General features: G+C 40.0%; 1 protein-coding gene across 1 annotated transcript in view; it reads left to right on the top strand.

The window, feature by feature from the left end:
- CHST15 (carbohydrate sulfotransferase 15) overlaps positions 1–26,436 on the top strand; it is a 45,975-nt gene extending 19,539 nt beyond the window's left edge. The window contains exons 2-8 of the mRNA XM_065843880.2: positions 6,614–7,713; positions 8,471–8,810; positions 12,708–12,854; positions 17,377–17,533; positions 21,448–21,604; positions 24,516–24,663; positions 25,812–26,436. Coding sequence (XP_065699952.1) covers positions 7,126–7,713; positions 8,471–8,810; positions 12,708–12,854; positions 17,377–17,533; positions 21,448–21,604; positions 24,516–24,663; positions 25,812–26,002 — 1,728 coding nt within the window. The 5' untranslated portion in view covers positions 6,614–7,125 and the 3' untranslated portion in view covers positions 26,003–26,436. The remainder of the gene's footprint in view (positions 1–6,613; positions 7,714–8,470; positions 8,811–12,707; positions 12,855–17,376; positions 17,534–21,447; positions 21,605–24,515; positions 24,664–25,811) is intronic.
- The last annotated feature ends 868 nt before the right edge of the window (positions 26,437–27,304 follow it).

The following is a 27,304-nucleotide window of genomic DNA, read 5'->3' as shown; positions in this document are numbered from 1 at the left end:
CGGCTTTTTTATTTTATTTATTTCTTTTTTCCAGGGCTTTTGGACCTGTTTTTCAGGAGAAATCACCACAGTGCTGATGTCCCCAATCCCTACACTCTCCAAAAACCTTCAGTATAAATCTTGCACGGGAATAGCTTTTGGAAAACAACCTTGTGTGGATCCAAGGCAGGTGTCAGTGCAGAGGAATTGTTGGCACAATCTCATCCCTACCCTAAATGTGGAGGAACCAGTTGGTTACCTTTGAAACCCGTATGCTAGTTTAGATCTAATTGGGAGACTATGACATAGTTTGGAGTTTATCAGTAGGCTGGCTGGCTTTGGTTCTGTTTTATTTTCCTGTCTGGACTTTTTATTCTGCAAGTCACCCAAATATAAGTGATGGATCTGGTTCTAGAATGATTGAAATCAGTTGAAATACAAAGGAAAAAGAAAAAGAAGTGGTTAATATTTTTAGTGATATTTTCCTCCCCCAAAACTAGTTTAAGTCGAAAATAGGTAATAGCAAGCTTAATTATTATTTTCACATTTTCAAGGCAAATCAAGTGATAATGCATCCAAGAATGTGGATGTGGCACATCAGGAGCACAAGCAGCTGGACTGGATTATCCCCAGGAACCTGCACAAAACATCCGAGGTAATGACAGGTTTCTGGGGAAATGCAGGTCCATGCTGTGGCTGATCCAGGACAACCTTCTGCTCCCCTTCCCACACCCCCTCTTCTTCCTCGCTTCCAATAATCTGTTTATTCAGGCAGTGTTTATACCCTAATTGAGTGGTGATTCAAGCTCAGTAACTATTTCCTGAGCATTGCAGCACAAATAATAAGCGTGGGTCCTTACTTGATTGAAATGACTGCTTTTATACACTGATTTTAGGGGAGTTTGCTGATTTTTTTTGCACATGGAGAGTGTCATTTGTTCCATTCTCACATTTTCTTTGGAAGTTTATTGATGAGGAAGGAGCAGAGAGTGTTTGGATTAGATCTTGAGAGAGAAGCCAGCTGGGTTGTGGAATAAGCCCCAGTTGTTATTTAGGCGAGAATGCTGATTCAGTGGTGATTCAGGAGGTTTTCTTTGGCATTAAAAGCCTTTAGAACTGGGTCCTTTAAATAATATTTTACACTGGAACAAGTGTTCAGCAGTTGTTCAACAAGTTGAATGTATAATCATGGGTTATGACCATATAGTCTAGTTTTAAAAATGTGATTGCATTCAAAATGTTTGTAGTGAGTTTACATCATTCTTGGGAGTTGTATTTGTTGATTGATTTTTCTTTAATTAGTTTTCTTAAGCAAATAGAGGAGCTTTACATAACTTCGGTCTGCAGAAGTTTGCTGAGCATTGTAATGAGTCCTGTGGCTTCTCAAAACCACTGCAATAGCGCCTTTTTTTTTTTAATTTCTATTTTTTTGGTAGTTTCTGGGTTTTTTTTTGCAAGGAGGTTGCAGAGGTCAGCGATTCATGATGCTCATTTTATTGACATGTCTTCTTTCTGGGAGCTTGTTCATTTCTCTGCGGTAAATAAATGTGAGTTCAGGCAAAGTTTACTTCCCAAAATGTGAACTTGAGCAGCCAAATGTGTACAATGAGCAGGACAGAGAAAACCTACAGTTATTATTCCCCTCCTTTCCTGAGCTCTATTTTTTGAGGTCAGGCTTTTATTACTTGTACTGTTTATTTATTAAAACCGTACGACCTGTCCACTATCAGGATGAACTTCCTCACGCTGTACAAATACTTCACTACACTTGTACAAATACTTTGGCTTGATCTGAAGAAACCATGTCTGGGAGCAAAGTCATTGCGCAGCTCAGCCTGATACAATCCTTATCCCTTCCAGTAAGGTTGGTAGCTAAAAAATATCCATAAAGGTGAAGTTCTGCAGGTTTTTTGTGTGTCTAGAGGTCATAAAAATATCTTACACGGGCTGAAGAATTGCTTTTGTGCAGGGAGAAAGCTGGTCCCTGCTGCCATGGGCCACGTTGCAATAGGAGGAAAGGGAGAGGAATTATGTGGTTGTGCTGCACTGCTGCTAAATGTCGTTTTTTTGGGTTTTTCATATGAAAATATAACGAAGGTTTTACTCAACTGGCCTTGCTCTGCCCTTTCATGTTTCCTTTTCTCTTTATGAGTCATGGGAAGTTCATTATGGGACAGTTGTAGGCAGCGTTTCACTTCGAGACCTGCATGTTTTTGTGACTCATGTCACACCCCTGTTCTCCACAGGAACTCTTGAGGGTGAACTGTTACTAAAGGGAGTTTCATTCTGGAGTGTTTGTGGAGGGCGTGGGGTCAGCTCTGCTCTGAGACTTCCAAAAAACACCAGCAGTGCAAACTGAGGACTTGAATTAAACAAATCTCCCTGATTTGACTGGGAAGGCATTTAGGCAGTGAGAATATCTCTCCAGATTAGAAACTATGGATAAAACAACATAGTTGTTGCTCAAAGAACGGCATTAGAGATCATCATTAAATTAGGAGCCATGTGCTCCTTCAGAAATTACTAACCAGATCACATCCAGCAGTAGTATCTTTTTTTTTTTCTAAAGACACTTATCCATATTTCTATAGCATCTGTATCTTTAATTTAAAAAAGAAGGGTAGTGAGGGCAACCTGCTGCAGAGGACATGTTCCACATGTCTGCTGTGGGTGATGCTTCAGCAGAAACATCTTCTTGTGGTGCAACTGCTTCCCATCACATATAGAAATTACAGACATCACAACAGTTGAGTCTTCCCATAACAAGGAAGCAACAGAGCAAGAACGTCAAGTGCTCTTGTGTTTCCACATTTTAACAGCTTTAGTTTTTTAGTTTTGCTGAAAAGTAATTAGATTCCTTGGGAAAAGGCCCATTTCTCTCAGCTCTAATAAGCACATCAACATACATATCCTTGGTGTGGTGCCTGACATGAGTAGCAATAGGAAAACAGACAGAAAGAAAGAAGAAAATGTGTTTTGTGAGACCCTTGTCCGTGGGAGCTGTAGCTGAGGGGCACAATTTGGCTGAGCTTCATCCCATCTCACCTGAGATTTAGTGATTTTTCTACCTTGTCCTACAGATCTATATTTTCAGGCTGTGATCTGCCCAATGGGTCAATCGTAGCTCAGATGTTCAACTGGCACATCTGTCCCTTTCTCCTGCCCCAGCCATGGCTGGTAATAAATGCTCAGTGAAAGAGTATAAGAACAGGTATTAATAGATTTCTCCCACTCCAACCCTTTCTACCTCCTGGGAATTGAGGATCGCAACCATTAATATATTTCTTTTCCATTAATTGTCTAATGCCTTTCAACAGCATTCATACTTTTGGCCCCAATGAGTTCCACATTTTAATTAAATTGTGTGAACAGAGGAAACCGAGTGTTGTAGCTCCACTGACATCAAACAGAGAAACAGTTATACATCAAGCTGAGAAATGTGTTACTGGGGGACTTGAAGTGTGTTTATAATAGGTTAACAGCTTGCCACTCTTTCATGTGCTGCTAGGAAAAGCTGGATATGATTAAAAGTAACAAGGCTAGTATAAAATGTAGCGTTAAGAATACTAGCAGAAGTTTGTTTTCTCTTTATTTTAAAGAATTAAGAAAAAACGAAAGCACATTAAATATTAAGGCTGGTGACCTGAAAAATAGACTGTACACTTAGATGTCCAGAAGATGTGTGTGCATGTAAAATCTCTTCCATCTGTTTTATCTTATTCATAGAGGAGGAGAATTTTAGTTATATGACTGAGCATATGAAAGTAATTTCTTTTTATAGCTATTTTGATTACAGTCTTCCCTTGTAATCCTTTAAGAGAAAGGGGAGGAATTTTATGAAATGTTTATTTAAAAGAAATAGAATTTCAAATATTTTCTATTCCATGGACAAAAAATATGTGAATGATGAAAAATCTTACATGATTTATTTTTGGAGGAATTTCTCTTTTTACCCTATTTAGCTTCCCATATGGCAATCAGAAGGATGTGGTAGATCCTGCATTTTCTGTGGTTTCTTGTAAGGCTCTAATAGGCAGCTGTTTGCTTTTCTGGTACCTCAGGTGTTGCCAGCATCCTGCAGCCTGTGCACCCAACAGGTCCTCTTCTAATATAAAGAAATATTTGCACAGGCAACTTAGCAGAAGAAAATTCTTGCCTGTTTGCTATTAAGTCCTCTGTTGCATATAAAAAAATTGTTGGCTTGAATCTGCTTCGATTTGAAACAGTGGTGCAGGTCTCCTTGGGTTCCACAGGAGTATATTGAAATCAAAGTTAGCTATTCAATTTTTCCCTATTCCACTGTGTGTCGTCTCTTATATCCACGTTTCCTACTTATGAAGATGCTCTTTTTTGTAAGTAGGATTGCTTTTGGCCGAGGAGCTTGAAAAGGATTGCGCTGATTTCTGTTTTATGGTTAGAGCTGGTCTACGTTTATGTACAACAGACAAATACTGTATAGACGTGATCATAAATAATTCACCATTCATTTCAACAGGAGGCAATTACATGCTACATTATTCAACAATACACAAAGACACTGCTTGATGTGTAAAGAGAGTAATATTCTGCCAGCGAACTGACAGCAGCTTTACAGCTAAAATATAAAAAGTTATAAATGGTTTATTACCAACTCAAATCTCATAACCTTTATTCTGTCTGCAATTCACATCCTTCTGCCTTCTCCATTGAAATACAGAAAAGGTGAAGTGTATCTGTGGTTATGACTCCTGGAGTTGTTGAATGGAAGAAACAAACAAACAAAAAGATATTGCAGATGTCTTGATTTTGAGGAAAATGAGGACTGTGTATGCTGGGAGAGATCCCGGCCTTCTGGTGGGCATCCTTCATTGCCTGGTAAAAGGTTGGAGAATTAACTTTTATTGAAAATATCTTGGTGAAGAGAAAGGAGAGGCCGTAGGGAACTATATCCTGACTTTTGTGTGTTTATTACAGCTGGGTTTTTTTATTTCATGAACACGACAGTGGAAAATCATGTAAAAAGGCATGTCTGCCACTAGCAGCTATTCTCTATTAGCTGAGCAGTATGTCATATTGCCCTGTGGTAGGTTGTCAAACTGATAATGTAATTAAGCAGCCTGTTGTACTGCATACCCAGAGGTTGGCAGAGTTATGTCAAACCAAGACCAAAGTTTGACATAAATACTTATAAACAACCCACAAGTTTTCTCACTTTCACATTTCTAATGCTCTTCATCGTCCTACTGGGACAGGGGGGGAGTGAGTGAGCGGCTGTGTGGGTCTGAGCTGCTGGGCAAGGTTAAACCACAGAAATTCTGGTATTTTCATATTTAACAAGTACAGAACTGAATTATTTGTTACAGGACAGAAATAGGTATATCTGCCAGAAGTCCATACAATCACCATTGTTACAGCTAAACAACTACCTACTGTTTCTGAGATGTTTTGAAAAGAAATTATAGTGTAACACTATGAAAGTACTTATGTAGACATTTATTCTCAATTTCTGTGGTGCATTGTACCAAAACTGACTTAAAAAGCTAAATATTGTTCTGTGAAAGAATTATTAGCTTCAAAAATGTTTTACCTTCCTTTTCAAATCAATGTTTTGAGTGAAAAATTCAACTCAAAAGACTATTTGGAACCTCCTTTCAACTGAGAACTTCAAGAAAGAATTCGAGGTCACTTTTTGGCTGTAAAAATCATGGTGTTGAAGTGTTTAAAGGAGGGTGGCATGTTGCCTGTGCTTCAGCCCCTGGTTTCTGTGGATGTGGAGACCTTTATGGGACCCATGAGTGCTCAAGTCCCCGCCCATGGTGGCTGCCTTGTAGCAAGGGGATATCTGCTCCCATGGGTTCTGCACTACTCTCCCATACCAAAGTGCAGACCATGAAGAGGATCTGCTGGATCCAGGGTCTTGCCTAAAAGTTGCAGTGCTTGATTGTACTTTTCATTTAAATAACACATCTTGCCAGTTTTAGTGAGTATGAAGTTTTCAAAATGTATTTGGCTAATAGTGCTGAAAGCATCTTGGTGGCTTTGCAGTGCGTCACAGGTGGTTACTCTCATTCCAGAATCATTTGGTCCAGAAACCAGAGATACTGTAATGAGCCTTTGCTTGTGTCTACTATTTAATCCATTCGATTTGCTGAATATTTTACTTGTGGCATTTGATTTTTTGTTTGGCTTTTCATGTTATGTGCTTGAAAAGAACCTGTTATTGTCCTCTTAACTAGGGTTCTGCCCACTTCAGGGCAGTTGATTTAAGGTTCCCATGGACAGATAGAGGGAGAATATTTAAACCTGTGTTACTGGACACTGTTCAAAAATGCTTCCAGATTTAAAGAGCAGATTAAGATCTCTTAGGCTAGTGAGCAGTGGAGGAAAGTTGTGCTAGCAACTGTTCGTTGCTGTGAATAAAATGGGTGATTGACAGGAAAGGGCAGCTCACTGTGAACTTGAAGCCAAGTATTTCCTGGTTTTAATATTGTGAATGGCATAATTAATATACTTGGCAAATAGAAGGCATCCTTCAAATAGAGTTGTGAAATTATGTGTGGTACATTGTACTTTGCTATGGCTTTGAATGAGGATAAATGTATATATGATGTCCAGTGTTCTGTGTGTATCTACATATATGTTTTTGTTTCTTTAGGTTGTGCAATGAAATGCTTTGAAACCATCTCTGGGAAGATGAAGCTTCCAGTAGCAGTGGTCTGTTTTGGAACCCACTTGTTTTAAGAATACCTTGGAATTTCTACCCATATTTGCCTTTCCAGCGTAAATCGGTGGACAATGAGTTATTTTTATTTTTTGCATATTTTCATGCTACGTAACAATTTTTCGTCCTTCTCATTTTGTTCAATGGGAAAAACCTGAGCGAGTTCTCTAGCTGTTTCTTACTTCGCCACATTCCTCTTACTGAGCCAAATTCTTGGAAGCCGCGTCCACAGTACATCTATTTTTGTGTGTATGTGTGTGTGTGTTTTTTTCTTGTTTTTTTTTTTTAAATTTTTTCTTTATATGGCATATGCCACTTTTTGAGTGCTTTCAACTATTCTGGTTTGAACCTGTCATTTTACATTCCTTGGTAGCCACAGAATCACTCAAGGAATTAAATAACTTCAGATTTACAGAAGATGACTCATAAGCTTCAGGAACATTTTTATGGCTGTGCTTGGCTCACTAATACAGGAGTATAACAGTAGTAATATGAGGTATTGCATTAACTGTTGCATACATCTATTGCCAAATGACTTGCACAGGCAGTGTTTCAGATGCCGTGGACCTTGCCATAATAACCAGAAGTGTCCTGTTTGCAAAGGAGAAAGTAAGATCCCTTTGTACACCGACAGCAAGCAGATGAAGTTGCTCGCGGTTCTGGAAGTGAGGACTGATCACAGTGAAAGCTGGAATGGGTTTTTCTGCTTGAGGAAGGGGAAGCTATGCAGCTTAATATTTGGGTTAATTATAATGACTCTAGTGATGGCATCCTACATACTGACTGGAGCCAAGCATGGCTTGTTGTTAATACCATCTCCCTTCCATTACGGAGCTTTTACTAGCAATCCAAGCTTAATGGACAATGAAAGCCTTAGTGACATGAAAGACCATTACCAGCCTTCTAAAATGAATATTTCATATGTAAAGGATTATCCAAGCATTAAATTAATTATTGACACTATTACTTCGAAGATAGAGTTTATAACAAGACAGCGCCCTGATTTAGAAGAGCTGAGGAAACAAGAGCCACATGTAAGTATGAATTAAAGTGTGTCTGAAACTGTTCTGTACTTGCTTATTTCAAGACTTTTGGCTCAATTATTTTACTGAGATTAAAAAATATGCAACTGCTCAGATGCTCGTATAATGATTTACACCATCTAGAACCTCCTGATTTACACCAGCTGAAAAGCTGATATTGTAGATCATGCCCTTCTGAGTCATGGGCAAAACAGATGAGTTATATAAATGGTCTTGACACCCAAAACAAAAAAAATCAGCCAGTCTTCTGATAGCTGTACAATCTCATTGGATTTTTACCTTGTCTCATGCAAAATCATTCTAACTTAGATTTGCCAGTCATCTTAAATGCTAAATAGGAAAGGAGCCTTTCTAATAGCTGATTACCAGTGTGCCTCCTTGAAAATCCAGTCATTGCAAGCGTTGTATTTCAGAGTTAAGAACTGGAAGTTAATTTGGTTTGAGTATTACATGTTTGACTTAAAAAATTAATCCTTGCAGGGGAGTTGGGGGTTTACTGAGGTCCCTCCTGGTCTTAAAATCAAAGAATTTCTAAATGCACTTCTCTTCCAGTCCAACTGTTTGTGCAGGATTTGGTTCCAGTGTCATCAGAAGAAATAAGTTAGGTCAACTTTGTAGTTAAAAAAAAATAAGGGTTAAAAATGGCCACATGGTGTTCCTGTTGTGTTCTCTTGCTGTGCTAAGCTAGAAAAGTATAACTGTCAGTTTTTTGCTGCCTTGACTGAAATTGTTGTTCTTTATGTTGCAGATGTTTTCAGTAATTCCTAACAAATTCCTTCCAAATAGCAAGAATCCTTGTTGGTATGAAGAGTACAGAGGAAACACAACCACAGATCCTTATGCAACAAACTCCTATGCACTGTATTCAAAGCGCTTTCGAACCATATTTGATTACCTCAGGAAGGTATTTTGGAACCACTTGTACCATTATAAGGACAAACACTATCGCCTGCGCTGCCTCCCCCATTTCTACATCATTGGCCAACCCAAGTGTGGGACAACGGACCTGTATGACCGGCTCAGGCTACACCCTGACGTTCGGTTCTCAGCGATCAAAGAGCCACACTGGTGGACAAGAAAGCGATTTGGTGAGTTAAGGTGTTCAGACAAATTGTCGCTATTAAACTTTGACATTTCTTGTATATACGTGGGATGCTATTTATGGAGTCGCTCCATATTAGATGATCTTGAAACTACTGGAGTGAATAGCTTTGGAAAACGCAGGTGATGGATGCTCAATAGGTTTCAGCCTGCTTTTGTTTAATGGTGTTTTGGGTTGAACTTTTCAAGATGATGCACATTTCATTTGGTTTGTTTGGAGTGGTTTGGAAAAATCTAGGAAAAAACCAAAAACACTAGATAAAACCAATCCTGTGAATTCGCAAAAGGAGGAAGAGGTTGTGATGGGTGATTTAAAGAATAGCAGTGATTGTTTCATATTGCAAATTCTGTAATGCCTTTCTTACATGAATAAATGATGGGTCAGGATTTGAAATGCAGGGGGCTTCAATTCAATAAATACAGCTGTGCTTTGTGGTAGGAGCTTCATTAGTGTTACAGCTCCAGGCAAGCACTGAACAGCAGAGATGCTCTGCATGAGAAAGCGCTCTCAGGCTCGGGAACCTTCACGTATTTTCAGTGCTTTTTTCCCGGGTGACATCCGTATTTCATGAAGTGACCCTTCGCCTCTGAAGGCAGCCTTGAACAGCTGAGGTTATGGCCTGCTGGAGCAAGACGCATCCAGCCCTCGCGATTGCGCCTTCAAAGGGTGTCTGGGGGTGACGGGGCCGAGCGCGTCGTTTTATCCAACTGAAGTGTTTATGTCCTCCTTGTTCTCTCTTCCCTGGGTGCCAAGGAAGGTCAGTCTTGTGGTTAGAGACTAGATGAGATGCAGAAGATCCAATTTCAATTTCTGACTCCGCTGTGTACTTGGCGCTTTCCTCTTCAATGTAGATGTATGTGTATTCCACCCCAGTTCTGGATTTTCCCACTGCTGGGTCAGCTGTTAAGTGCTGGTGTGCCTCACTTTGTGTGACTTTGGTATCAAAGACTACAGGCTTTTCAGTGATATTACTATTTCCAAGAGGAAGATATGGGTTATTTTACAGTGACACTACCTTCACTTCTGCTTCCAATTTACTGTTGCTTTGCTGCAGACACTGCCTTTGGAACAAGGAAAAACCTAGCACTGTAGGATAAATTGTTTGAGATCTTTGCGTCACTGCTTTCCTTTGGTGCTTTTCTAAGCTTCCTCGAAATGGGAAACTATCTCTTCTAATGAACTGCCATGGCTACAGAAGGGACAGACACTTTCTGAGGGACTGGGACACCTGCAGTGCTGCTTCTGTTCTTTATTTCAGGGTGGTACCTTCAATTCTTTCTTTCTTCTCCATGTGGTATTGCCGTTTCCATCTACCTGCCCCATGCCCCAGAGCCCAGAAGAACCTCTGAGTTCCTGCAGATGGGGGCTTTGATCCTCACTGCTTGGTGAGGAAGAAGGCTCAGCCACAGATCTGGGTTTTCATATCTCTCACAGAGAAATGATTTTGTTGTGTTCTTAGAATTTGTATTTCCTTCCTTTGCAGATGCCTTAAGAAAGTAGGTAAAATTAGTATTTTAGATATTTTCTAAATGTTTGTCGTAAACTAAGGGTTAAAGCAATGTGATGAAAATACAGTTTCACTTTTGAGGTAATTTGGTCCAGTTTAGGAGCACTCTTAGGAGGTAGCAGTGTGAATGGGGGAGCTGAGCTGGCTACAAAGTCAAACAAGAGAAGCATCGTGGTGCCCCCTGAAGCCCAACCAGAAGTCCCTCGTTCATCACAGTCTGCGGCTGACTGAAGACAAATGAGAAGAATTACCTCCTGACCTGAAGGTGAAAAGTCGGATCAGTGAAGAAAAGGGATTTTAGACTTGGACGCCTTCCAGTGCGAATGCCGTGCTGCTTGTGTCTGGGTGTGTAGATGCAAGGACTGTCTGCAAAACCATCTGTGGAAGATCGTGTCTTCCATGAGAATGCTGTCAGTAAGGGCTGAACCAGCTTGATAGGTTAAACTAAAATCCTTTACACTAAATAGTTCTCTACACCTACTTTAGCCTCAACATAAATGTCTGGAATTAATGTTGGAGGAAGTAGTGCATCCAACCTCACTAAGGCAAGACTGGACTCACTAAAGCTCAGAACCAGATCTACCAAACAGGCAGAACAGCGTAAGAAATCAGACTGGGGTGCATATAACTTGAGAACAAGGACGAATTTCTGTCTCTGTGCTGATATTCACAGACCCTCCACTTGCACGGTCTTGTGGGGACCAAGTGCAGATCCTTGAAGAGAACTTCCTTTGCATAATGAGAATTTTGGAAATTATTTTGTAAAGCTCAAGAATGAGGAAAGCTTGCTGAGTTTGGGATCTCATGGGAGGGAGATCTGTAGAGATGACCTTCCAATTGTCTTAGGCTGTCTGTCATTGAGAGTGAAAGATCAAATTTTTCTCCTGATGGCTCAGTTCTTTAATTCTGCTTCAACAGTGCATTAGCTAATGGTTGCTGTTGTTTGTTTGTTTGTTAATTTTTAATAGAGAGAAAAAAACCCTCATAAAACAAATATGGCAAATAGACTCGAATAGATTAACAAGTGAAACTGAAACAGCCCGCTTCATAAGCCAAATAGTTGGTATGTCTCTCGTGCTCCTGGCTATTAACTTGGTTTAGTTTGTAGCACTTATCTGGAGAAGAAAGTCTCTTTGTTCTATGGCGTTCTCCGATTCCGTGGATTTTTATCAGACTGATTAATTTCAGCTGAAGCTAAACAGCCATCCTGGGGAGGCCCCATTTTGCAAATCACAGCTTTTCTGCTCCGATGGGATGGTTGACCATCCACAGGACTTTGTCCCAGTTTGACTGTCTCTTTCCTGGCTCTTAGCCACAATTTTTATTCCCATTAATGGGGTGGCAATAAAGCAAGGTAGCACCATGCTTGTACCTTTTTTGTGCCTTAAAACAACTCAAAAATCACTGCTGAGCTTTCTTCTACCCTCATTACATCCCGCTTTCCTAAAGGGGAAAATCAGAGGGAATGGACAAAGGAACTCCCTTGCTGAGCTTTCCTCTCACATAATTCATAATTATTGGCCTTGCTGGAACAGGAAAGGGAGATCTGAGAGGTCCTGCTCTAATCTCTGAGCTTTGCTCCTACTCTTTTGTCTTCCCAATACTGTCTTTGACCTCTGCTCACATGAGAACGTCTCTTGTGGTATGGTAAGGAGCAAGAAAGCAAAGACTCCAAAGACATGAGGATCATGCGTAGAAAGTGGAGAATTGAGACCAGAGTGGGAAAGAAGAGTAGGAAAAGGAGGATAAAAATCACAGTTGTGGCTTAAGGTGCTGGGAAATGCAGGGAGGAGGTGATACTGAACACATCCTGGAGTGTAGGGAAGGAGAGGAGAAAAACAAGATGCTATCGTGCAGCTTAGTTTTCATTTTGCAAAAGACAAAAACATGAATGATTTACCAGTTTTTTGATTTTGTTAAGTGCATGTTGATTTGCATATTTGGCATCAGAGCCTGTTCTCAATCTCAATACAGTAAATCTAGTGGGAGTCCTGTATTACTTTAGTTTATATTGGTGCAAGTGAAAGCGGTATCTGGTCTTTTTTATATTCATTCCAAAAGCTAAATTTAGAAGAAAATAAATGCAAGCTATTCATGCAGGAACTGTAAATGGAACATATGAGATATTTCCTATCACTTCGAATTTATGGCTTAATTGTATAGTGTCTTGGACCTCAGCTACTTCATTATTGGCACTTTTATCTGAGCGTTACACTTCATCGGTTCAATTTTGTGCTGATGTTGGCTGGCTCAGTGCCAGTCATCTCAATGAAGCCATCTTGGTTTACATTAGAGGTTCATCTTGTCCTGCTATTATTATTATTATTATTATTATTATTGTTATTATTTTAACTTCTCTCTTTTCATTGTTTTTAGGAATCATTCGTCTGAGGGATGGATTTCACGATCGCTACCCAGTGGAAGATTACCTTGATCTGTTTGACTTAGCAGCACATCAGATTCAGGGAGTGCTGCAGAGCGAAGCAGTGAAAGAGCGTGGCAAGACCAACAACATCATAATTGGTATGGCAAATCCAACCTCTGATAAATGTCTCTGGGTTGTCAGACTTCATAGCTAGAGCAGAAGAGGGACATTTTCCCACACGTGAATGATTCACAGCTCAGAGCCCCTGATGTTGGTTTTCTCTGGTGTGTGTGGATAGTGCAGAAGTTCTTGCCTTTCCCTGGAAGGTGGTTACTTGCTTCATTGAAAAGTTGTGATTATGTTTAGAAAATGCCTGACCAAGCAGTGAATGTTTGATGAACATCAGCATTTAATTAAATCTTTTTTTAAAAGAGGAGCGAGAATGGTGTCGGTGACTCCTTCCAACATTGTTTTATTTTGTTTTCATTACAAGGGGTTTGCCTGTAGTGATGGGATTCGAGCTTCAGATTCAAGTGCTGTGTCAGTGTGTCTGGGATAACACCCTAATTATGGTATTACAACATACAATGGATGCTGTAGAAATCCTGTACCTGACCAGAGACAGTTTCCATGACAGTGACAGCTCCAAGTGGCTCTTCTGAAGCTCCAACATAAGACACATGTAGGAAGGACCACCAATTTTTGTGTCATCATCCCTACAGTGGACTGAAATAAAAATGATTAAACCCCTGAGCTTCTTTGTTAAGAGCAAAGATAATCTCGGTTTCAAGAGCAGGAATATACAGAGGCAAGTTAAAACTATTTTGCGTGTTATTTCTGTTCAGGCGTGGAACCTAGAAGAGCAGAACAGGATGCTATTTGAAGATAATCTTACAGTTTCAGTTGATACTAAAATACCTGGATAGCATTAAAATGGTTTAGAAATGCTGTTGTATTGTACCTTCTGGGGGTCCACGGTTAGGACTGGGTTCTAGGGAGCCATCCCTGGATTTCTTTATGTGACACACAGTGGTCAATCCACTGTGGTCCATGGTGCCATTGGTTTACTGTGCCCATGAGGAACATCAGCAGAAATTTCTAAATTCTACTTTTGCTGTCTGCTGACACAAGGAAACTGAAGGGAAGAGAGTTTTACCCATCTTACTCTGTCACCTCAAAATTACCCAGGGAAATCAGACACATTCCATGGTAATAGTAGTTGTGTAAGAGACACTTCCCTGTTGAAAAGAGGCTTTTCAAGTAGCCCTGAAGTCATTATTCTACAGAAAATAGTGACAAGATTTTTGCTGCCTGCCCTCAGAATCATTTTTTGCCTCATTCTAACCAAAAAATTGAAGCTATTGTTGGCTTGATGAAATGTTGATGTTGTCTTACGGTGTTTAAACCAGAGACTTGGCTTTAGCCACATTTGTTCAATACTTCCTCAGCCTCCATTTAAGCCTATCATTTGCTTTATTAAATATTCAACATTGGACAAAATTTGCAGGATGGGGCCTTAAGAAACATTGCCATCGAGGACATCTGCAGATTTTCCTTCTACTTACAATATCTCCTGTCCTTTCATGAGTGAAGTGCTTATACTAATTAAATACACTAATCAAATTGGCAGCGTACATCTTTGATTACTTACCTCCTGTTACTGCCTTTTCTAGAGTTCACTTTGTGTTTCTTTTTCCTGTAGTCTCATTTCTTGTTTCATTAAGGTTCTGTTCGCTTTTATTATTAAGTTTACAGGAAAAGTCCTGAATGATTATACTCATTAAGTCAGTCTTTTATGATCTTGGTAAAAAAAAAACAAAAAACAAAAAACCACAAACTAAATCAAACAAACAAAAAAAACAAGCTATCTTGTCTAAAAATAAATCTGCATGAATATCAGATTTGCCTAGAATCCTCCATTTTCTTATTTCAGATAACTAGAAAGAAAAATCAAATCAAAATGATAAACCTTTCCTAACTTAATCATATTACATTATTTTGAAAAGCTAAGCTCATTTGGATATTAAATTTAGTGGGTAACAATTGTATTTTCCCCAAAAAACCCCAATATCTGCTTAGAGATGAACCAAAGAGAGAGGACAGCGCTGATTTAGCCTGAGGCATTCTGAGCGGGACTTGTATATTTGTGATCATTAATATGATAAATTCAGAGGAATGCCTTGTGAAAACACAGTATTATGTTCATCCACTAATGACTGAATGAAGAGGTTATACATCCAATCTTTAGGCAATTTAGTAAATAATATGTTCTTTAAGTCTATAAGAAAAAAATAATATATTTTTGGTTGCGCTGCAACAATTTGACATAATTACTATCACAGTGATAAATTTATTTCATGTTTAGTATGGTTTGTTCTCTTTGCAGATACTACATCTGTATTATAAACCAGAAAGGAACACTGTCAAATTGTCAGGAGTATTTTTGGCTGCTTCAGAAATTTAAAAGAGTCAGTAGAGAGAAGAACGTTTTTGTTTCTGTTTTTTGTGTCCCACCTGCCTGATTCTTGACAGTCACCCTGTTTTGAGAAGATTTGCTTTCTTAAGCCCAGCCTATCCTGGTCTGATTAAATTAGAGCAGCACCTTGAGTATCAGCTGATGCTTTAGCATGATCCGGTTGTATGCCTGTGATCTTCCCTTGCTTATGCGCTACCAGCAGATTTTTGATGGTGGCAGCTGATTCAGCTAAAACAACTTATGTGATGTTAAGAGAATCTGCCCATTTAAGTGTAAACACATTGATTTTACTTAGTTCAGATAGCACACGTGTCAGCAGATGCACTTGGGTTTAGTCACTATATGTGAGCTAATTGGAATAAATCCAACAGAGCATCAAGTATGATCAGAGGTCTATGGAGCAGGGAAGTATGAAGAAAGATCAGAATATCTATTCTAGGGAGGAACAGATGGCTTGATGAGGTTATAGACTTTGGCATGATTTAGGCAAACATGTTTGAGGGAGTAGTTAAGCCTGGCTTTTCCTGTCCTGGAGATGTAGCAGTGACTTTCCAAGGTCGCTCGCATCCCTGGAGTGCACAATTCTGTAACTCAATGTGTGTTTTAACTGTTCATACCCATTTGCATTAAACCATCTTCTGATAGCACAGGAATAGCTGCAGGATGTTGTTGTGGTCCAGCTCTCTCAGCTCTTGTCCTATATTTAGTCTTTTGTGTTTCTGCTTCGCCCAGTGTGGGAGCTGGGCTAATTGAGTTTTAATTGACAAGTCAAAGCCCACCGATGATTAGGCAGAGCTTTGGCTAATTAATTTAGAATGGAAAAGCAGAGTTGTCGTGAACACCCAGCTTTAGCCAATGGACCCCATCTCCTCCTTCTGAAAAGAGGCAAAATAAACATGACAGAGGATTAATGTGTTTTCTAACAACTCCCAGACTTTAATAATGAATCACATTATGTTAAGCTGAAGTTGGGAGCCAGTTCCTTTTTCATGTTGTGCTTTGGCCATCATCTTTTAAAATCTTTATTGGACTTTCCCAGGAGAGAAAAATAAGGAAAAAAAAAAAAGGAAATAATGTGCAAGTCTATAAGCCTACAACATTATTATTTCTTCAGCTCATTCTTTTTGATTTGAAAAACCTCATTATCAAGAATTAGCTCTCATTAGACTGTCAAAGAGTGGAAATTTCCAAAAAGCTGCTGTATATGTTTTATTAAACAGTAGTGTGCCACATAAATGCCAGTATTATTTAAGAAGATGGGGAAGATTACACAATTCAAAACATTGTATCAGATCATTTATTTAGCAGCTGAAGCATCATATACCTTGTTCTGGCAGAGTCATTGCTGATTGTGTTACTCCCTGTTGCGTTACATTCAGAGTGAGCTTCTTCAGGAACTAAGGATAACAGAATCTGGCATTTAACAAAATGTGCTATTTATTCTATAGACCTTTTGTCTAATCATTATTAAATAATTACGTTTCACTTAACCTGCATGAATAATTGTAGTTACATAAGAAAGCTCTGATAATCAATAATTCTCAAAATGGGATATTTCAAAGAGCAGTGACACAAGTCAGCTGATCAGTGCATTTTTTTAACATTGCACTTTTAAAATATTTCCTATTTCTATTTCCCATTTATGTTTATATATTTCCAATTTATTTTTCCCATTTCTATTCAATATTTCCCATTTTTAAAATATTTCCCATTTTCCTCTTTATGTTCTAAACACTATTGATCTGCCGGAGTGGTGGTTTCCACTCTTTTTCTTTAGTTTGTGTCAAATTGTACAATTTGTTAACAAGTCACTTCTCTTAAGATCATTAAACCCAACCCTTGGGAGCACAATGGGTCTTCGGCAATGACCAGCTCCTGCCTCCTTGCTGGAGCAGCCCATTCCAGCCCTGATCAAATATATTTGCATGTGTTAACCGCTAAGAGGAAGCAGTGTGATTAGTGGACAGTGATATTTCAGGTGGAATTACATAAAGCCAGACTGTACCTCTACATTCACAAAGGTACAAGGCGGCGCGACTGCTCTGGCTCTGGGGAGCATTAGACAGATCAATTTGCAAGGACCAAGCTATGCTGAAATTAATAGAGTCAATTTTAATCAGCCTACCAGGTTCAAAATTCAGCCAATTTCCGCTCCAATGCAAAGAACGAAATGAGTTACTAGAAGAGATGTTTTTAATTTCCAGGAGAGGCCAGCGCCTCGACGATGTGGGACAACAACGCTTGGATTTTCTTTTATGACAACAGTACTGAAGGAGAACCTCCCTTCCTAATCCAGGATTTTATCCATGCCTTCCAACCGAATGCCAAACTTATCATCATGCTCAGAGACCCTGTTGAAAGGTAAGCAAGGATCACATTGCTAAAGTACACCAGAAAATATTCTTACTAGAATAATTTTTATTTGCTCGTGCTCTTTTGGATGCAGAAAAATGCGCACGTGGTATCTGACAGAGTTACTTGGTTTCTGATGAGAGCTTCCAAGGGCTTTTTTTCTATGTATTTTGGCATAGGTCATTATGATAGTGTTTTAAAGAGGGGCATGTGATTGTAAATGCCACAGTGAATGCCATGCATGAACACCTGAGCTACTCTGAAAAAAGAGAATTTATACCTTGCCAAATGCAATATAACTTCATTACCTGAGCTGATATGCCCTGGTTCTCAGCAGGGCTCACTAGATAGAGTAGGGCACTGCATTTACAGGTCTCAGCATAAGTGCTCCTGTGAAGTGCTTCATTTCACATCGAATAATAAGGTTTGCGTCTTCAAGAGGCACACTGCTCCGAATGATTAAAAGATTGCAACTAGCTCCAGAGACAGCAAATGATACAAACTTTTTTTAAAGCTTAAAAGCATGCGGTGCAACGCTCATAGAAACCCTCACTAGGCAATTTGGGCTTGCACAGCCGACGGCTACTTGGGAGCACATCCTTGGTCTTCCTGACTTTGTTTGCAATGAGGGCTCTGCTTTTGCACAGGAGTGGGCTGTTCTTGAATGGTTCTCTGTTGTGTTAGCCAGGAATGCCCTTCTTTCTACTTGCATTTCATTTTTTCTCTCCAGTCTTCCTTCAGATTTCTAGGGCATTTCTTTCCACTGTGTCTTCTGAAGGTGGCTGATGAGGAGGGTAATGGGGAGGGTGCAGGAGATGGAGGCAGAGTCCAAAGGGGCTGAGAGTGCTTCCATCTCCTGTGTCAGAAAATACAGCTCTCAACTTTTAACAGCATGTCCTGACCTCAGGATTTAACAGATGGTAATTTTATTCGAGAGAGCTGGCTGAAGTGGCGTCCTCACGTAAATTAACTACAAATTCCCTGACTGCTTTAACCACCCTCTGTACCATGGGTGTAGCTCTCTGCCAGCTTTAGTAAGAGCGAGACAAAATGTCAGCTTCATCTCCCTGACTGTATTTATGATAAATTGGTTTATTTTTGTTTACGATTCCCTATGCCCTTGTTGCTGATCACTCACCTGAACTGCTGGAGCAAAAGCAGTAGGGACAGCCAGGGTGGAACCATCGGTGATGCAGTTGCTGGGAAGACGTAGGTGCTGCACAGGGTCTTGGTCCATGCCCTAATGGAGAATATTTGGAGGACAGCAGGTTTGTGATGCTGTGGGTGTCAGTTAGGACAAGAGGAAATGGCTTCAAGTTGCACCAGTGGAGGTTTAGATTGCGTATTGGGAAGCATTTGTTCACAGAAAGCGTTGTTGGGCATTGGAACAGGCTGCCCAGAACAGTGGTGGAGTCACCATCCCTGGAGGGGTTGAACAGATGTGTAGATGAGGCTCTTAGGGACGTAGGTTAACACTAGATTTAGGTTATGGTTGGACTTGATGATCCTAAGGGTCTCTTCCAACCAAAATGATTCTATGATTCTATAATGGCGTCATTATTTCATTGTAATGGATGGTGACTGAGGGTAATGACTTCAAGTAGCCGGAACAGCTAAAATCCTGACTGGCAAAGGTTTTATTTCTGGGCAGATGTCCCCAGAATTAAAAACAGATGGAAGGAAATATAGAAAAATCTCAACTGCCCTGTGGAGTGAGAACTTGTCTTCATGAACATGGTTTTTCTTAAGATAATGGGTTTATTTTAATGGATGATTAGAAATACTAAGCAGTCATATTAAACTTTTAAATGAATCTGCAGATGGGCCTGTGCTGTCCATGATGCCTGCCTGCTGATTTTTTTCCCCCAGCAAGAAGCTTTTTCACCTTCTCTGCCAGGAGTGGTCGGTCCTGCCACCCATGGGACAAGCTGGGCAAACCTGAGTCCTGTTGATGTATTAATACACACTTTTCTGCAAACAGGATATACTGTTGTGTGCCTAACTTAGTTGAAGTTGGCTGGATTTTTGTCCCTTAGCTTTACCCAAGGTCATCCTCATACCCTGCACTGTCAGGTTGGCTTTTTGATGGGTCTTCATTGTTTCATATGGGAATTAAAATCCTGTTCTTGCAGAGCACTAACATAAATAATGTGCAGAGGGGCTATTCCTGTGCTTAAGTGCTTTGCTGGATTAGGGCCTAAACTTCCTAAATTAAATGATGAATTTTTAAGTACCTGTGGAAATCTAGGGAAGTTGAAAAAATAAATAAAGTGCAATACAAAAGGTTACTGCAGCAATAAAATGAGACCCAAGTAAATTTACTTTTTTTAGAGCATTTCTTAGAAACCTGTCTCTTTTTGAAAGAGGCTGAAAGGTAGCTAGAATTTCTGGAATGCTGTTGAGAGGTGGATGCTATGGAGGCATAATATTTGTGCTGAAAACACACCAAGGGATGTGACTTCTCAAGTGTTAAAAAACTGTCTCCAAAATACTGCAGTTCTGGTCATAACTTGTAAACATAAATATGAAAGAAAGTTAAAATATGTTCAGTGGATGATTCGCAATCTAATATTTATGCCATGTCAGAGCATTTCCTTTGTCTCTTTGGGTCACGTTTATCTTCAAAAAGTTTAATCAAAGTTCCAGGGATTAATGCTAGAATAGATATTTTATTGCTTGTGGGTTTTGGGTTGTTTCCACAGCATCACCCCTCAAAAGGACTTGAATTTAGATTTTGGTTTTGTTCTTATTTTTTTGAGAGAGTGGCTGGAGAGCAGTCAGGCAGAAAGGGACCTGGGGGGACTCATTGACAGGAAGCTCAACATGAGCCAACAGTGTGCCCAGGTGGCCAAGAAGGCCAATGGTGTCCTGTCCTGTATCAAAAATAGCGTGGTCAGCAGGAAAAGGGCAGTGATCCTTCCCCTGTACTCTGCACTGGGGAGGCCACACCTGGAGTATTGTGTTCAGTTCTGGGCCCCTCGGCTCAGGAAAGAGATTGAAGTGCTGGAGCGGGTCCAGAGAAGAGCAACAAGGCTGGGGAAGGGACTTGAACACAAGCCCTATGGGGAGAGGCTGAGGGAGCTGGGCTTGTTCAGTCTGGAGAAGAGGAGGCTTAGAGCTGAGCTCAGCACTCTATAGAAGGACCTGAAGGGCAGTTCTAGCCAGGGGGGGATTGGGCTCTTCTCCCAGGCAGTCAGCAATAGGACAAGGGGGCATGGGCTTCAACTCTGCCAGGGGCAATCGAGGCTGGAGATTAGAAAGCAATTCTGTGCAGAGAGAGTGGTCAGCATTGGAATGGCTGCCCAGGGAGGTGCTGGACTCACCGGCCCTGGAGGTTTGTAAACTGAGATTGGACACGGCACTTAGTGCCGTGATCTAGTAAACGGACTGGAGTTGGACCAAGGGTTGGACTTGATGATCTCTGAGGTCTTTTCCAACCCAGTCGATTCTGTGATTCTCTGTTCTGTGATATTAAGCAATTGTAAAACTTGTGCTAAAAATGTGCAATGAGGGAATCCTCCTCTAACTTTGAGAAGTTCCTGTTGCTGGATTGTTCCTACCCATGGCAGTGTGGAGCATCAAATATAGAGGGGTACCAATGGCAGCTGAGACCAGTGCTACTGCTCATAGATAACACAAATTTGAAGTTTATAGATTTGAAAAGTTTGCCTTCAGGAGAAAATATTGGCTTACACAATTACTAGGGTCAGGTTCTCAAGGGCTGCTGATCTTGAAAGTGGGGATGATGCTTAACAAATCCCTGGGGTGGATGTTACTCTGAGCCAAGATCCATCAAAACGAATACAAAACGTGTTGCTGTCGGTGGGGTGATGTTACACACATGTACCCTTTCTGATTGCCATTGTCATGTAAATAAAGCTTTCATTTCCTCTGTCTTTTACTCACACGTATCCCATTCGCAGACTGTACTCTGATTATCTGTACTTTGCGAGTGCTAATAAATCCGTGGAAGATTTTCATGAAAAAGTGGCAGAATCCCTGCAGCTGTTTGAAAATTGCATGCTGGATTACTCCCTGAGAGCCTGCGTCTACAACAACACCCTGAACAACGCCATGCCCGTACGTATTTCCTAGAATATTTTGATTCCTTGCTGCTTTAATGGTACATTGTGTCAAGGTTATTAAAATACCAAAGCACTGTGCAAAGCAGCATCGAGAAATAAAACTTTCTCCCTTTTCATTTGTGAAGCGGATGGCATAAATATATATGTAAGCATGTAAAAGCTGATGTACTGGCTCAGCTGTCTCCTCAGTCTGTTCCCTGATGAATGCCAACAGTAATAATACAGTTTTTCTATTGTGCAAGCATATGGAGAGCACATTTAGTGAAGATTACAGTTTAATGTGTAAGCTTTTTGCAGACCTTTCCAAAAAAGTAGCTCTGGCAAGGATCTTTGTGGTACAAAACTGCTTCAGAATCAGAATAAATTATGTATTCTTTCGCAAGAAAAGGCTACCAGTAACTAGATAAAAACTTTTTTTTTTTTTTAAATAAGTATTACAGGCTCAGTATTTCAAAAATTCACATTTTTAGTGTAGAACTGACTTCAAAATTTGCTGGGGGTGGGGGGGGGAGAAAAAAGCCTTTGCAAAATAATATGGAGGAGATTGACTTGAAGTATCATGTCTGGCCCATTTGTCATTCAATCCCATTTGCTCAGGCTGGGAAGGACTTAGAGGGAATACTTCTTTGTATTGGGGGTGAAGTGCCTCCTCTGTTTGCTACAATAACCATAAAGGAGTGTATTGCACAGGCTTGAGCTCCACAGCAGCAGGACAAACAGGACACTCCTCTTATGTTCCTTGGCAGGTAGGACTGGAGCTGCTGGTCTTTGGTGGTGGCCTCCAGGACCTCCACAGACACCAGTCATGGTACCTTCCAACCATCTGCTTGTATAAATGCTTTTTTATCCAGTGTGGGGAGAGAAAAGCAGAGAGGGAACCAGAAGGAAATATTTTTCCTCTTATCTTCATCCTCAGGGTGCAGAACTGATCTTCCTTTGTTGTCTTAGGCAGCCCTCTGAAGAAGATATTTTGGAAAGGAATGGAGGATGCCTCGTTCCAGGGAGCCACAAGCAGGTGTTCATAAATAAACACAAATGCTAACTGTGCTCCTCAATGGGCTTTTTTAGCTGCTTCTTCAGCCACGTTATGCCTGTTTTCTGCATGGTTTGCTATATCTTGAAAAAGTAAGGAATCTTTTCCCTGGCAAGCTCATCAGATTGCTAATTGTGCAACTATGACAGATTAATTTCGTTTTGCTATTTGTTAATATATTCCTGAAATGAGAGAGTTGTCGTAGACATTGCCACTGCGGAGAGATGCTAACCTGTAAAGAAACAGGCATTTCTCAGCTTATCCTCACATAGAATTAGTGAGGAGCTTATTACCCAGAGTAAACCAAGCTGAGCCAGGGTGATCAAAGTGCAGATATGGATATTATGGAGGGGAGAATGGCTTGGGAAACCCTACTGATGCCTTTGATGTACAATGGGAAGCACTAGAGCTTTGTGGAAGGAGACAATCTGGTTCAGAAGAACACGGATGAAAAAGAAGTCAGTACCACACACTGTATAGGGAGGAAAATCTTGCTGATCCCAGGAAAACTGAAAATTATGGGGATGTAGTAATTAAAATTCCTCTTTCTAGTGGAAAGCTTTAAAAAAGATTCTAAGCCTATGTGGGAAAGCACTGTGATCCCAAATTATACCATGTAGCTGATGTTTTCCTTTCACTAATCCCCATCGCTCAGGAGCAAGAAAAGCAAACCCCATCACTGGGCCACCCGTTGCCCCAGTGTTCAGTGAACTGGGGTATTAACTGAGGCCTGGAGTGCTGTCCTGCCAGTATTATTACATGTTAGGCTGATGTTTCAATCAAATAAGATGTTTAAAATCCTTGTGTAGCACATATATAAAGATGTCTGCTAAATATGGAGGCTTATTGTTATTAGACATACATCAAAATGATAATTAGGATAATAATGACTTAGCAATAATTTAAAATATTCCTCTTTTGACTGGAAATTAGGTATTGAAGTGAAAGAGACTATTGTTATCTGACTTCATTGTTTCTGCGGTAATGCGACTTGAAGATGTTAAGTCTCTTTTATGAAAGATGCTTATGACTTGGGATTCATGTTTCTCTCTTCTGAGCCTGAAGGGATTTAGAAAAATATTTATAAGCACAGTTGGAGGTTGGACTTTTAAGAACAGCAGACTGCCCTTTTTATGTTTCAACTTGTTATGTAAAATTGAGGAGGGAAGAAAAACAGAGATTAGGTCAGGACAGGCTGAAAAACTGCCTTTTTGCATCTTTGGTCTAACACAATCTGGCACGCTCGGTGCATACTCAGACATTGCACCATTAACACTGTCTAGCAGCCACTGCTACTGCAGCTTAGATCTAAACCTAATTATTGCAATCAGAGGATAAAGCAAATACACCTGAGTCTAATTCTTGCCACTGAATCCGAATATTTGTACTATTCACAGCGTGATCTGGTGCAGCTGATAATTAGGGTGAAATAAATAGATTTAGGGTCTGGAGAAGGACTAAGCATCTTCCCTTCCCCTGCTGTTCATCCAGGGGCTGGAAGGCCTCATTGTTTCCATGAAGGATGGGTCATCCCAGGGGCAGAGGACCATGGAGACAAGGTGGCTGAGCATCCTTCTGCATCTGGCTGTCTCCGTGCTTTTACACGGACCTGTGGCTGATGCAGCAAGGGCACAGCCAAGCCCTTAGTAAAGTGACATCTCTAACAAGTAGAAAAGCCATCTGCAAATATTCCCTTCAGCTGCACTGAAAACAAGAGGAAGATTAAAAAAAAAAGTTCGGATATTGCCTTTCTATGCTTCCTCAATAACGTGTTTGGGATTTTTGCCCAGGAGATAGAGGTGAGTGTTGGTTTCTTACTGCTAGAAATGTTGCAAGGTGAATTAAATCCTTCTTTTTGTTGTTGTACTTACAGGTAAGGTTACAGGTTGGCCTCTATGTTGTGTATCTTTTGGACTGGCTGACAGTTTTTGACAAAGATCAGATACTCGTTCTTCGCTTGGAAGATCACGCATCAAATGTGAAATACACCATGCACATGGTGTTCCAGTTTCTGGATCTGGGTAGGTGCCTTCTGCCTGTTTTAAGAGAAGTACAAAAAAATCATTATTATCCCCCTCCTCAGTCATTTTTTGCTTTATAAAGAGACAAACCAGAAGTATGGGAGTCTGTCTTGAAGGATGCATTGATCTTGTTGCCCAGATTCCCAAATTCCCATAGGAAGGCTGGTGTTAGAAGATCTTAATAAGACTATTCAGAATCTAGGGCTACGTCTTAGCACAGGGAAGCCAGTCTTGCTTCTGAAGGCAGTCAGGGCTTGTTTGTCATGGACTTACAGAGGTGCAAGACCTGTCCAGTGCAATTTAGACAACTTTCAGTGTTACTGTGGTGTGCGTGCTCTTGCCAACACGCACCAATCCAGACTCTAAGTATGACGAAAGATTGCAATTCTAGCTGGGGAGAAGGGGGAAACTGTGTTTTTGCTATGTTGATTAAGACATCTGTTGCTAATCCTTGGAGAAACGCTGGCAGACAAAATGTTGCCCAATGTTGATTTGACAGTAGCAAGAGGATGGAAATGTGGCTGCAAAATAGTCTGGCTGGTCCAAACGCTGGTCTAGACGATGAGAAAGTTTGAATGCGGCAGATTGAGCAGATGAAGAGCTTGGCATCTTCTTCCTGAATATGGTTTACACTGGAAAAGTCTGTGGGATTTTATCCTGCTGAAGTACATCGTCAAGGGCTGAGGCTTATTCTTGGAATAGGGGCATCGCTATACCTTTGTTACCACTTCAATCCTGCTGATAAGCTCAAAAACAGACAAAAAAAGGGCTCACATGAGTGAAGGTGTTAGACAACTCCTCATAAAATGAAATAATCTAAAATAATTGCGGCTACAAAATGGACAGGGAGTTGTATTCAATGTCATAGCTGTTTTCTGAAAACAATCTTTTTTCCTTCAGAAATGATTTATGCTGCTTGTTGTAGACATGATTAATTCATGAGAAAGGAAAAAGTATTATTTCCATATTTACTAACAGTGATTTATTTTACTAATCTAAGCTTGTATTCAACATTCTGAAACATCATCTCTGCTAACACAAATTCCATTTGTCTTCCCTTGGCAGACCTTGTGAGTTAGTCATTTGTCTTCTTTAGCATGGGCATTTTTTGTGACATATTTTAAAGATAATATTCTATTTATCCACAGGACCTCTAAGTGAGAAGCAAGAAGCTCTGATTACAAAGAGTCCCGCATCAAACACTAGACGACCCGAAGACAGAAGTCTTGGACCTATGCTACCAACAACAAAGGCAATTTTAAGAGATTTCTATAGGCCTTTTAATACAAAACTGGCACAAGTTCTTTTTGATGATGCTTTTTTATGGAAGAGGACATAATATGTAAATTTAGTGCCACAAATAACAGTGCTTAAAGAAGTTTTTATTTTTTTAAATTCTATTTTTGTGCGTGGACATTGACATTTTTGCCATTCCAAAGAGAAGCCGATTGATGAGCTGAGACTCCCACCTTCAGTCAGCACACGTCACGACACCTATACCACATTTTCCTTGTGAGAATGTAAAGCATCTTGCTTATCAGTTTATTGCAACTTCTTTAACCCCCGCAAAAGAGTAAAGTGGAAAAGCATCAGTATGAAGATGATATCTTACACTCTCCACGGGGATGCTGAAGTTTAACCTTCTCCAAGATGCTACAACACAGAATACAATTACGCTTATAATCTCATTTTCAATATATGATATTCATTCATTTTTTTCAAACTATCAATGTAATTTAGTCATTAAAGTTTTTAATTGAATTCAACCTAAAATTTTGTTTATTTTTGTCTGCATATTCACAAATAGCCTTCACTCACACTAAGGTTTTTATGTGTCCTTAATTCTGAAACAAAGATAAAGGATAATTGCATTTGCATAAATTTCCAAGGCTAATTTATATCTTCAAGATAAACAGACTTTCCTAGCCATGGTTCTTGTAAAAGAAAATTTTATATTCCAGGTAAGAATGAATGCTGAAATCTAAATAACCGGCCACATTCAGTGTTTAGCATAACAAATCCATTGTCTTTGGTATTATGTTCATGTAAACACAAATCATCTGTTCACATCACCCACATACTTTCCCAGGAAACCTTTAGTGGGCTTGATGTGAAGTCCATTGTTGGCAATGGAGAACTTTGATGGTGTTTTCTGTTTGGTCCTACACAATTACTCTTCATTCCAAAGAAATATGCATTTAAAAAATATTATTAAATCATGTTGTTAAATGTATATATGGACAGGGTGCACAGTAGCTTGCATCCTCATGGAAAGGGTACATTAACTAATGAATCAGTCGCACATTTTTCATTGCCCCCTTCAGGAAATATGTCTACATCTAGTTTAAAAGGTTGAGATACGGAAACTCAAGGGAAAAAAAGTAGATATAAAGAAACTTCAGACTATCTGGAAGTTTTTATTTGACTAAAATGGCCAGATTTCTATATAAATGTGTAATAATTCACTATTTGGTTGCAAACACACCTGGTTAGGGTTGCTGTCAGCCACAGTCTGTAGCCTTGGTGTGGGTGGAACTGGTCAGCAGAGTCTGCCTAAGCAAGAGAGGTTTTTAAGAGACCAATGCAAATGCTTCCTGTTGATAATTTCCTTTCAAGGGCTTTAAAGCATTTAGTCTCCTGT

Source organism: Patagioenas fasciata, chromosome 8 (assembly GCF_037038585.1).
Source record: "Patagioenas fasciata isolate bPatFas1 chromosome 8, bPatFas1.hap1, whole genome shotgun sequence".
NCBI lineage: Eukaryota > Metazoa > Chordata > Aves > Columbiformes > Columbidae > Patagioenas > Patagioenas fasciata.
Note: the sequence above shows the minus strand (reverse complement) of the source record. Positions and strands in the feature narration are given on the sequence as shown.